The sequence below is a fragment of the Vulpes lagopus genome, chromosome 16 (assembly GCF_018345385.1).
Source record: "Vulpes lagopus strain Blue_001 chromosome 16, ASM1834538v1, whole genome shotgun sequence".
NCBI lineage: Eukaryota > Metazoa > Chordata > Mammalia > Carnivora > Canidae > Vulpes > Vulpes lagopus.
In genome coordinates this window covers 56,344,691-56,357,360 of record NC_054839.1, presented here as the reverse complement: position 1 = coordinate 56,357,360, position 12,670 = coordinate 56,344,691, and the positions used below count along the sequence as shown (strand labels likewise).

The following is a 12,670-nucleotide window of genomic DNA, read 5'->3' as shown; positions in this document are numbered from 1 at the left end:
GTAGGGAATTCTAGGATCCCAGATATGCGGAATATAGTCTACAAGGGCCAGTTCAGGAGCTCTGGGTAGGCACAAACCATTAGTGCCTTATCTCATGAGGAGGAGATAGCTGGAGGAGGGCCAGTAGGCTTTGGTTGAATTGAAGTTACTTCCTGTGGATGGGAAGCAGAAAATAAATAATAAGGAAATATGGGGGCACTCAGCCTTCTGTTAGGTCAGTGGTCCTGCCGAAGTATGGGAGGGGAAAGTGGTCTAGGTCCGTCTAGCAGGTGGGCAGATTTCCTCCGTTGACCTACCAGACTGTCCTTCCCAAACAGCTGTAAAAAGTAATCTGCTATTGATAAAAGGAATGCCAGAGCTTAGAGTAATCTTTGTGAAAAATAAAAGCAAATAAAGTACCTCTCTGGCATGAAAAGTTTGTTCTTCAAAGTTTCCTTTTACTTCCTATGATGGAAACTGAGTACACTTCAGGCCCTCCTCCTGGCCAGAGCCCAGTACATACTCTATATCCCCTCACTGTTGGGTTCCGGGCTGAGGGCTGCCAGGAGACCTTCTTGATAAGCCCTCAGCAATGGACTCACACAGACACACACATCCACACACACACACACACCACATATTTCTATAGGAGCTGAGAATAAAAGGTAGAGGACAGAGCCTCCAACTGAAAACAAAGAGCTTTTCTATGAAAATGGTCCAAAACAGGGTTCCATTTATAGATCACTCGTGCATTCATTCACTCGAGCAGCAAAAATTTATTGAGAGTCTCCTAGAAGCCAGACATTGCAAAGTGCTGCATTTGCCTATCACTGGACCAGGCACTGAGGAAACTAAACATAGCCTCTGCCCTCAATGACTTCCAGCCTAGTTGAGGAGAGCTATGATTTTCAGTATGAGCTGCTCTAAGTAATGGATTATATGGATAGGTCTTAACTGCTGCTGCAATTCACCAGGCAGAGAATGGTGACATCCATCTCACAGAGGCTGATTGGTCTCAAACACACAGCACCAGCTGGGACTGGGACTGACCCATCCAAATGATATGAAGGACAAGAACCAGCACGATCCTCACATATGAAGCTGTCACTAAGGCACCGATGAGCACAGCAAGTATGTATCAAGCATCTGTTGCATGTCGGGTGCTGTGTTAGCAGTGAGGACACATGAACAATGTGTTCCCCATCCTGAAGGCTCTTGAAAGACAGGAAGCTCGTCAGATATAAATCAACCAACCCTGGGAAGCCAAGGGCCAGGATCTAGTAACTAACAAAGGTCCCTAAGATCTCAAGGACTGGGTCATATTTTTTGTTTTCAAAATGTCACCCACATATTCCTTCCCAGTCCCTCACAGAGTGAAATGTACTATATTTATATGATGACCAGATTGGTCAAGAGGCTTTTGAAGTCATAGGACTGATAGGTCCTACATAGACCTACATAGGTCTGTGGAGACATCTATATAGACCCCTCTTGTTGCTCTTTGCCCATGGACTTTGGTTTTAAAATGCTTTGACCACCAAAATTTTCATGTTCCTCTTTTCTAACTAGTTAATGGCATACATATCCCAAGACCCACAGCTTTTGTGTGCCTGATAACTGATAGTTTCTTGCTAGATTTAAACATAATTTTGATCATCAAGAAACTGTGTGTGCAGCGATGTAACAGAGGGAAGAATCAGATACTCTCAGAGATGGTCCTCGACTCAGTGGCCAGATATAGGAGTATTTAGGGAATAAGCTTCCAGGCCCATCCCTAAAGTGAAGAATCTCTCTGAAGTATTTAAGCCAATCTTCACAGCTTGAAAACCACAAATTCTATCAAGGCAAGTCCATTTCTAACATTTATTATTCTGATTAACTAACTAATAATTTCACCAATGAAAACCTCTGCGAAATGTTAATTAGCAGCATCTGGTGGGGATCAGAAATATGGACATTAATTGAGGCAGTTGGAGTCGTTATCTGTGGAGTGTGGCCTTCTCGATAAAATGTTGGATGATCACCTCAAAGCGTGAATTTCTGATTAGGGGACTGACAGCCCCTAGAGTGTAGGTTAAAAAGTTACACATTTATATCACATTCCCTCCTCTAAAGTATTTTAAAGAAAAGTATAGACATTATCGGTGCTGTCCGTAGGAAAAACCTCATCCATCTGTGTACCAAGTATAACTAAGTCTGGGGGAAATGGAGCATGAGACACATTTGCTAATGAAGATGTTTTCTATTCCAGGTGATAAAAGCCCCACTGTTGTTTTCTATCTCAGCTTTTTTTTTTTTTTTTTAACTGTTTGGAAGGCATTCCAGAGTCATCCTGAGTTTTGTATGCATGTGTACATTCTAGGTGTTGAGGAGAAGATGTGAAGAGCCAGGGCAACCCAGGAAAATGCAATATGCAACATCCAGCCTTCAGCCTTGACAGTCCTTCCTTGGAACAGTGAGAATTCTTAAGCTCTACAGAGTAGGACCTAGGAGTAGCTACAATTATTCCTCTTCTTAGCAGGCCTGATTCCCAACTTGGTCCAGGCCTTGATCTTATCCCAAAACTCTGATACCTGCCCTGAAATGTTACCCCCTCCCCTAGCTGCCCTTCCTCTGTGTGTGTGAGATGTGCCTATCATGCCAGCATCGCTGCCTTTGCTCCTTCACCAAGCACTGGAAACCCTGGTGAAGTCACGGCTTACATCTGAGCAAACTCAGAGCGAACGCCTGTCATTTGAAACTGAGCACAAATCCTCCTTCAGCTGAAATGCAATAGCTGATCACAGAGAACAGACACTGGAAAAAAGGGGTCACACAATTTTCCAGGGGCAAATGTCCTCCTTGGAGGCCAGGATTTGGAGGGATAGCCATTACCAACCATGGAAGTGTAGCTGATCAAATTAAGGCAGCTGGGTTTTTTTTTTTAATTCAATTACACCCTCAGTGGAAATGGTGTCCCTAAATGCTTGGGGAAAGAATTATACCTAGTCCATAAAGCCTAACACTTCTAAACCCAATTTTGCACATTATTCTAAAGGTTAATTCAAGATCTCTCTTCCAAATGGGAAGTTAAATACAGCCAATGGGAGGAAGGCATCGCTGATTGACTGAGGAGTTTATCCGTCTGTAAGAGTTCATTAGTTTTAATTAGTGTAATCACTAATGTTGCATTAACAGTTTAGTGAAGGAAAGTAATTACTCACACATCCACTGTATTAGATGGGAAGATTAGAATTCATTTTCCAAAACGATTAGCATTTTGCCAATTAAAAGAACCCTTTCTCCCTGCCAGGAGCCCTGTGACCCCACTCACCCAACGATCGTTTAAACGAAACATATTTTGCATCAGAAAATGCAGAGGGAAGAAGTGAAGAAATAAGGCTGTGTTCATTCTTAGAGCCTTCTTGGGGCCCAGCAAGTGCATGGGCTCGCTGAGTCGATAATGTCATGCTCTATTTGCATAGCCATTCACTTCAGTCGCTTTGGATTATGCCCGAGTCTCCCACAGAAATTAAAAAATGAAAAGAGGCTAGTTGAAGATGAGGCCAAAAGGAAGCAGCAGAGAGTCCATGTGAAATGGCCATTACCAAGGCCCTCTGGTTGGACAAGTGTGGGGCTTTGCCACTGGCCCCATCCTGAGCCCACAGGAGAGCTCCAAGTCGCGAGGCTGTGTTCCTTGGGCTCCCTAACGATTCCCCTGAGCACTGGTGCCATCTGGGTGCCTCTGACTGCTCTCCAGCACCATGGCCACCTCCTGTCCAGCTCTACCAGGACCTCCATCTACCCAGCCACACGGATCTGTGCCCCATCAGCAAACCTCTGACCTGTTTTGGTAGGGCATTCACTCTTCACACCTTGCCCAGTGTACATGCTGCTTCACGATAACTAAATGAGCTATTCCCCCCACTTTGTCCTCGGGGCCCCCGCTCCCCACACCCTGCAGTTTTGCATTCTATATTATACAAACTCATAGTGAGCTACTGAGGCAGGAACAGGGATCTTCCTCTGTTGGGGATTCTCAGCCCTTTGCACATATTAGGGGCTACATACATTTTTATCAAACGGCCAACTGAATTGTAGGCATTTACCCATCTCCCCGTCCCCCACTCTCTATCAGCCTAGTCAGATTTCAGCCTAGGAGGCCCAGCCTGGTCAGATCAGCAAATTTATGCCTCAGGAGAGAACTGAGACATTTGCATACAGGGGGGAAGTCCCCTCTTCACCTGTACCTCTCACCCAGCACTATTTTCAAAAGGAGCTGGCCTCTGAGTGCATCTCTAGCTCCCTTCTGGTGGGTCTCTGACTGGTTTTGGCCAACGGGAGGCGCTGGCAAGGGTTCAGAGGGAGGGAAGAAAGTGAGGCCAAGGAATTTCTTCCCCAACTCCTCCCTACTCTGACGTCACGTGTCTGGTATTAGCTGCACCGAGCAGGGTGCAGAAAGGGCAAATGGATCAGGAGCAGGGCTCATGGAGAATAACTAGCCCAGAGATCCCTTTCTGAGATGGGAAGTTCCAGATGTTCTGTTGTGGGTCAGTGTTGTGACAGGAGGCCCCAGGGCAAGTGTGACGTCAGAGTCTCCAGGCCCACACGTTGGCCTGTGCTCCGCCCAAAGTGCTCCCCGAACACAGAGGTCAGCCAACCAGGACCAAGAGGCAGGCACCAACTGAGGCAGAAGGCCATCAGGGTAATCACTCAAAACCACATCTGAATGGAGATGCCATCTTGATGTCATACTTGATGTAGTCATTCAAGCTGTATCACACGCGGCTCATTTGATCCCCAAACAACCCTTGGAGAGAAATATTTTGTTGATAGGGGAACTGACTTAACCAGGGCCGCTGGACAAGTAAACAGCGAAACAGACCAAAGTCTGCTGACATCCGGCCCGGGATCTCCTCAATCTATGATCTATGTCACCTTTGGCTGATTTGGGCTCTACTCCCAGCTGCACCCCTATGAGCCATGTGACTTTGGGCAAGTGACTCAACCTCTCTATGTTTCTTCATCTGTAAGACAAATGTAATCTGTTTCTCTGTTGATGGTTGTAAAGACAAAGTGAGAGAGAGGAGCTCCTCAGAGGCTGGGGGAGGGGACCGCACTTGGGGCTTTCTGTGAGAGGCTGAGACCAGGCTGTCTTGAGCTTCACAGACAAGGCCGATCTGCTGCCAGGCCTGAGTCTGCTAGAAGGACCTGGGGGGGCCTGGCACCTGTCTGACAGAGTGCGTGAGCCTGGGTTTTGGTACAATCCCAAGGGATGGGAGGAACTCCCCATCACCCACTGATTAATGGTACATGCCATCAGCAAGCAGGCAGGAATGAAGCCAGATTTCATTTTACTTTTTTAAACAAAGGGGAATTGATCTTTGCTGTGAAAAATTAAATGAAATTATGCAAAAAAAAAAAAAAAGCAAAACCATAAAACTACCTTTTCACAGTGTCTAATTCTTAGTAGAGGCCACATAGTAATTAGTTCCCTTCCTATATGTAACACTAATGGGTAAATCAGACTCCTCACTAGCAGGACTCTGGAACACAGCCTATTCCCTCCTGGGCCTGGTAGGTGTGCAGGATGGGTGACAGCAGGCTGCCCATCAGCTTCCATCCCAGAACAGGGTAAGGACTCCTAAAGGGCCCCTGGAGAACATACTCCAGGTCCACTGCATTCCCTGGGTAGCACACGGAAACTGGCATCTAAAGCTCACAACTCTGGGAGCAGAGCTAGTTTGACCTCCACCTGCCTGTAGGTCACCTCGGCCACACAGTGACCACCCCAGCACACCATGTAGGTGTCTACAATGGATGAGGGGGTCCTGTATGCCCTAAAGAAAGGGAAGCTAGCCAGACCTCCACCATCGGCCATCCTCTGAGCCCCAAGAGACAGAAACTCTGGCAGCCCTAGTGGCCAGGGTGAAAGGCAGACCTTCGCCCTCACCCCTACACATTGGGGACAGAAGGAAAGGAGGGGAGGAAGCAGGGGCCCAATCAGCGGTGGTCCTTCTGAAAGGGCTTGGAGAGTTAGGGCAGAAGGGTCACCGCACCTTCAGAGAATGGCTCAGAGAATGGCTGCCACATAGTGGCCTTGTGCCTCTCGGAGGTACCATCCCATTGCATGGTGACCTGCATTCTAATTCAAGAAAACAGAACTGGAGCTCCAGAAATGGAGGCGGAGCTGGAGTGAGGGATGACCACAGGGTGAGGGAAGGAGGTGACGAGCTGCTATGTTCAGAGTCAGGAGGCCTGCAAACAGACCCCAACCTTTCCCCTACGAGCCTTGTGACTTTGGGCATGTTACTATGGGACCCTGTTTCTTCAGCTGAAAAATATGACTCGTAGTCCTCGTGTCACAGGGAGGACCCTTGCAAAAATCACAGTTAATGATGGGCACGCTAATGTCTGTGCCCCACACAGCCGGAAACACGGTTTGTTTTGCTCACAGCTGCACCCCTAGTGCCCTCCTGGTCTGGCCATCCATAGAAGGTATTCAATAAATGTGTACTGATAATACCTGATCAGAAGGTGCCATCACAGCTCCTGGTGTTTTTGAGGGCATTTATGGACACAATGCCATAAGGAACGAAAGGCCGGGAGAGTCTCAGGGTGGAGGGCTCCTCATGTTCAGCCCCCAGGAAGCTGCTCTGGAACAGTGAGCCTAGAACAGGGCAGAAATGTACCTGGTGAGGTGGAGTCCTCAGAATCATAATGAGGCTCCCTCCCTGGGTACTGTGGCCCAACTGCACCTAATCAGCCCTGCATCCCACCTCAGGACCCAGGAGAAGGACACCCAAGATAGCACAACTCCTGGTATCACAGGAAGGACAAATGGGCACTTACTGAAATTTTGTTCTAAAAATAATAGCAATGATAAGAAAGAGAGGCAGGAATTCCATTGACCTCTAATGCCTGCACAAAAATATTAACAGTATCAAAAGAGGAAAAACTTTTTTTTGGTTTTTTGTGGATGTTGTTCTTTAGTGACCATCATAATGCATGTTGAGGGGGAAATTACCTATTTGTTTCAGTATCTTATCAAAGAATCAACAAGACACAAATAGTGTATTTTCTTGGACTGAATTCTCAAAATCTCAACTACCCAAGGCATCTACCTCAATTAAAAAAAATTTTAATATACTATTAGATTTGGAAAATCCCTTTTTTCAGGAGGAATCTTTTAGAGGAGCTTCTATTTTTAATTGGAAAAATTTATATTCTACACCAAAATGAAATGTCATGGAGAGGACTTAACAATGCCTCATCATCTAATTCTGGCAAAACACTCAAAATAATCAATTTTGTCTCATAGATTAGATAATCACAAGTGTTGGCAAGGATGTGGAGAAAATGGAATCCTCTTACATGGCTGATGAGAATATAAAATGGTGTTGCCACTTTGGAACACAATCTTGCAATCCCCTCATTTTTTTAAGAAACAAAGCTTTCTCTAGACACCTGGGTGGCTCAGTCGATATAAGTGTCGGACTCTTGATCCCAGCTCAGGTCACGATCTCAGGTCATGAGATTGAGACCCAGGTTGGGCTCCACACTCAGCATGGAGTCTGCTTTGAGATACTCTCTCCCCTTGTCTCTCCACCTCTCTGCTCCTATGTCTCCCCCTTTCTTAAGAAAGAGAGAGAGCAAGCAGGCTTTCTCTATCTGCACTGGGGAGTCTGCTTTCAACACATGGCATACCTGGGGCGTCTCGGCCAGGCTGAGAGACTGGCCTCAACCACTAACGCTCTGCTCTTCCTCCCACAGTATGTGTCCAGCCGACGCACCGTCACCCAGAGTGCACCAGAGCAAGGCAACTTCCCCCCTCATCACCTCACCCACCACCACCGCCATCACCGCCCCCACCACCACCTCCGCCACCATGCTCGCCCGCACCACCTCCATCACCAGGAGGCAGGGCTGCACGCCGCCCAGGTGACGCCCTGCATGTGCCCCCTGTTCTCCTGCCAGTGGGAAGGCCACCTGGAGGTGGTGGTACCCCACCTGCGGCAGATGCATAGGGTCGACATCCTTCAGGGGGCTGAGATAGTCTTCCTGGCCACGGACATGCACCTCCCCGCCCCAGCCGACTGGATCATCATGCACTCCTGCCTGGGCCACCACTTTCTGCTGGTGCTTAGGAAGCAAGAGAGGCACGAAGGGCACCCCCAGTTCTTTGCCACCATGATGCTGATTGGGACCCCCACCCAGGCCGACTGCTTCACCTATCGCCTGGAGCTCAACAGAAACCATCGGCGTCTCAAATGGGAGGCCACCCCTCGGTCTGTCCTTGAGTGTGTGGACTCAGTGATCACCGACGGGGACTGCCTGGTCCTCAACACCTCACTGGCCCAGCTTTTCTCCGACAATGGCAGCCTTGCCATTGGTATCGCCATCACTGCTACGGAGGTCTGCTCCTCAGAAGCCGAGATGTGAAACCAGAGGTCGCCAGATGTTTGGGCACAGCCACCGTCCACCCAGACTCTCTGCCTGTGTCCCTGGGATCTCTGAATGCCAGGACTCCAGGCTTGTTTTCAGTCTTCTCCCTCCTTCTGTCCTTTCTTCCTTTCTTTTTTTTTTTTGTCTCAGGTACTTTGTGGTATTTAGTATTTGTCTGCCATGGGCATTACAGTAGGTCAACAGCCTGTGATTCAACATCTTGGTGTGATGCTTGTCCTGATTTGTCAGTATGGCTTTAGAGAGCATTTGTCATCCAATTCGGTCAGAATGGTTATTTCCTATACCCCCAGCATCCTTCTTCACTACTTCCCACGTGAGTAAAAGACACCAACCACCACAAAACAGACTGTTGGGGTTGAAAGGAGACTTAGTGTCCAAATCATTTCTTCCTTTTCAGGCTACTTCAGACCAAGCTAACTCGGAATTGTGTGAGGACAGCAGGGTGGGGAAGGGGACCTGGGCAGCTCAGAGTTCTACTTCAAACCAACCAGTTACAACTCTGACCCCCTCCCAGAAAGCTGAGGGTCAGAGCTAGCTGCCTGGACACAAGGAGATGGGTTTTCCTCCAAAGGCCAGGGTACTGGACGGGAGGTAATATCATGCCACGAGGCCACCAAAGTGACCCTGGGACTCATGGGGGTGGGTAGATGTTGAACTCTCTGTTGGCAGGCTGCTGTGGGCTTGCTGTCAGCCTGGGCTGTCAGTTCCTGTGCTGGAGTCAAAGTCCTCATGTTTTTGGTGCTTTCTTGAAAACCTCTTCACCCTCCATTGAGCAAGTAGGAGAAAAGAACAGGCAAGATGCAAAAGAAGAGAAGCCACTGAGAAAAAAAGATAAAATCAATCTTCCACTTCTGGGAGGGCGTTCTCTCTTCAGAGAGTTTTATCATCAAATTGTAAAATCCGTCAGTCCTGCCACTGGGGTGGAACTCTTGTATCACACCAAGAACCCACTTTACTCTTGATATCCTGTGAACCAGAACCACAGCTGAGCATCAAACCCAAGGAATTGGGAGGGTGTGTCTAAGACCTCTGACCTCGGAGGTCAGAGGTGGCTCATAATCCTGGGACAGGGGAGAGGGGGTCCTCTTTCTTTTTCTTACTTTCTAAATGCTCCAAGGGCCCCGTTCAGCACACAAACATTGTCACTGGTCAACTATTATCAGCTCCCTGTTGCAGCGTGAATGAAAAGGTGACAAAAATCCATCTTGCCTCTACGTAGACTGCTTTCTTATATTTGCTGTCCGAACAACTGAACACCTTCTTGTGGAAGTCTCTCTTGTGTATTTGAAGAAAGTAAGCATGTTTAATCGACTTTGTCCCTTCTGTTCAATGATGAACACCTTTCAGCCTTCCCAGTAGACCCCCTTCTCCCTCCTGTCTGACGTTTCTGTTCTCTCCTTGGCTGCTCTCTAGCCGCTGTAAAGCATGGCACCTGAACCCCACACAATGCTCATTAGAATTGAGTGAGCCTTGCGCCATCCAGACGTCGCTCTCTGCCCTTTTCCCTCATCTCGGCCAACTTGGCTGCATCTGGGCAGGCCTCCAAGTGAGTACTTAGTTTTAGGCAATTTGCCCTGGCTGGCCATCAGCAGTCTTTTCCCCACTAAAAATAATTGATCCCAAAACATAACTCCCTTCCCCTCACCAAATTAGGAAATCCTCTAGCCACCTGTGCTGCCAACCCACACCCCAAGCACCAGAAGGGTGGCACGTCAGTAGAAAATGTCTTAATGCAGCCCCCTCTAGACACACAGCAATCGCTGAGACCCTGGGGCCAACCTTTTGTTAGGTTAGAGCCCTAAGGGGGTCAATAAACATCGTATCACTGACTGAGGCAAGTATCAGGTCATGATCCCAAGGAAAGGGATTGCTCTTGTTTTGTCAGAACATCCTACCAGGGCACCAGCTCTCCCCTGAACCACACAGACAGCCCAGGAACAAGCTGAGGCTGGTTGGTCAGCACTGGGACAGACTGGCTCACTTGGTTCCTGACTTTATGCCCAGGACCATTCCCAAAACCTCAGATCTCCTTGCCCGTATGTTTGATTCTTTGAGAAGCCACAGTTCCTCCCCTGGTTTCTGATACTCAACTACTCTGAAACATTTCTATAGCATCACAGGTGCCCCAGATAAACAAACAGACAAAACCTCAACAAGAATATAATTACAGTTCACAGGGGCCTTAGAATTCCTAAAAACATCACCTCTGCCTTCTTGTTGTGCTGTTACCTGAGCCCAACTGGAAATAACTTCAGGCCATTATTGCACACAAGACTGTATTATGCCTAGGTGACCCCAGGTAGGAACTTGTATTTTCAGTACTTAGAAATGTTTAGAATAAAGGGTAGAAATGTTTTATTTTCATACATCTGTGGTGCTCCCAAGAAAGCCTTCCTCTCTATATCCACATGTGAAGAATTGTAGAAAAAGGAACAAACCAAAAACAATGACTAGAGAAAACAGTACCAACAGACTGTGCTGTGGCGAGCTCTATAGTCAGAGTGCTCTCCCATTCCAGTCTTGGGTTACTTATTATTGGCACCCTCAATATACTAGAAAAAACGGAGACTCTGAGACATGAAATGACCTTCCAAAGGTCACACATCAAGTAGGACCATGATTAGAACTCAGACAACTGACTACACATTGATGTTCTTAAAAAAGAAAGGCTGACCCCTAAGGTTTCAGCAGTGTTCCCACCTCATCCGTCAACTGTGGGCCCGAAGGTCAACCCGGTCTTTGTTCTGAGATACCTGAGTGATCAGGGAGAGAGAGAGACTGGCCTGGATTTGCTTTTAAAGGCAGCTCAGCTTGAAGAACCAGTCCACCTGGAGGCAGGGGTGGGTGTGGGGAGTGAGGGACTAGCTGTGGAATCTTCAGTGCCCTCAGGCTCATCACCCACTCCAGGATCCTCATTCTCAGATTTCCCGGGAGTCTGGAGAGTCTGTGGGGTGAAGAGCCCTGGCATCCCATGATATCATTCACACCTAGGCGCTGACTTAATGACTCACCCTCTAAGGGGTATCTGCACTCTAAAAGTAGGCCTGGGGAGAAAGCCACACTTACGGCAAGAAAGGAGTCTTAAAATTCAGGCATCTGTGAGAATGATTTTTTTCAGGATGTGTAGACATCCCTCCCCTAGAGGTGTCTACATACCCGGTAGACGCTGATACGGAGGTCAGCCCATACAAAGGTTGTCTTTGACAGTCTTTGCATGGACCTGCATCTGAGATAGATCCCATCACAACCCATGGCTACTATGGACATTTTAGAAATAGGCCAGGTTAATAATAATAACAGTACTGATGGCTACCACTTATTGAGGGTTTATTATGTGACACAGTAGATTGAACACTTTGAATATATTACCTCATTTCATTCCCATAACAACCTTATGAAATAGGTACTGTTATTGTACCTGTGAGAAATTTAAGCTGGGAGAGTTTGGACCTCATTTAAGATCATACAGCCAGCAAATAGTGAAGCTGGGTCTGGAACCCACATGTCTAACTCTAAAGTCCAGGCTTCTGACCAATAGCAACTTGTGCATTTCTATAAATTGGTGGACCCAAGGCTCAGAAAGTCTGAATGGCATAGAGGCCTTTTAGTACTAACTGTGCCCTTTCATTTCTCTTTTTTTCCTGCTCTTCTCCCAGCCCAAGACAGCTGCTGTGCTAAAGCTGGTTTGTATATCAGTTGTTAAATGTTTTAGGAAATCTGTAAGCTAAGTACAGCCATTACTAAAAATTAGATTATCTAAATTTACAATCAGTTATATGAAAAACAAAGGTGACAAATATTCAAAACTCACCACTTCCTAATTGTTTCACTACTCTTGTATTTTCTGTGCTCTTGAGATTATTCTCATCCACCATAATTGTATGGTGAACATGCCACACAATGATGCGCCACCAACTCCATATTGAGTGACGTTATGGCAATAGCTGGAAATCGGCTGTGGTGGTAGTGTCTATGACCGTTGGAAACTGGCAAATGTTATAAGCCAGGGCTTTTCCCCCATGGAAAACTAGCTGTTAAACGTTTACCAGCACACCAATGCCAAGACATCCCTTTTGCACACAGCAGTGTGGAAGAGAGGGGACTTTGGAAGGAGAAGTAAATTCTGTTGGCCACAATGACAGGGACACAGATTATGGCCAACCTAGCAGAACAGCAAATTATGGGGAAAACACAATCTGTTCTGTAGAAGGGAGTCTGGGTCTTCGAAGTAGCTTCACAGGCATTC

At 47.2% G+C, this 12,670-nt stretch overlaps 1 protein-coding gene and 1 long non-coding RNA gene across 4 annotated transcripts in view; one reads left to right on the top strand and one right to left on the bottom strand.

Annotated features, from left to right (window-relative positions):
• Nucleotides 1-9,063, top strand: part of SIAH3 (siah E3 ubiquitin protein ligase family member 3) — a 66,476-nt gene extending 57,413 nt beyond the window's left edge. The window contains exon 2 of the mRNA XM_041731347.1: nucleotides 7,732-9,063. Coding sequence (XP_041587281.1) covers nucleotides 7,732-8,400 — 669 coding nt within the window. The 3' untranslated portion in view covers nucleotides 8,401-9,063. The remainder of the gene's footprint in view (nucleotides 1-7,731) is intronic.
• The window catches only part of LOC121477124, a 63,380-nt gene extending 51,002 nt beyond the window's left edge, over nucleotides 1-12,378 (bottom strand). For 2 of the 3 annotated variants that reach the window (XR_005984101.1, XR_005984100.1), the window contains exons 1-2: nucleotides 12,236-12,378; nucleotides 6,485-6,628 (exon numbers count right to left, since the gene is read on the bottom strand). This is a non-coding gene — a long non-coding RNA (uncharacterized LOC121477124). Of the gene's footprint in view, nucleotides 1-6,484; nucleotides 6,629-7,968; nucleotides 8,078-12,235 lie in introns of those variants that run through there. The other variant, XR_005984102.1, reaches the window with a different exon arrangement.
• Between the last annotated feature and the right edge of the window lie 292 nt (nucleotides 12,379-12,670).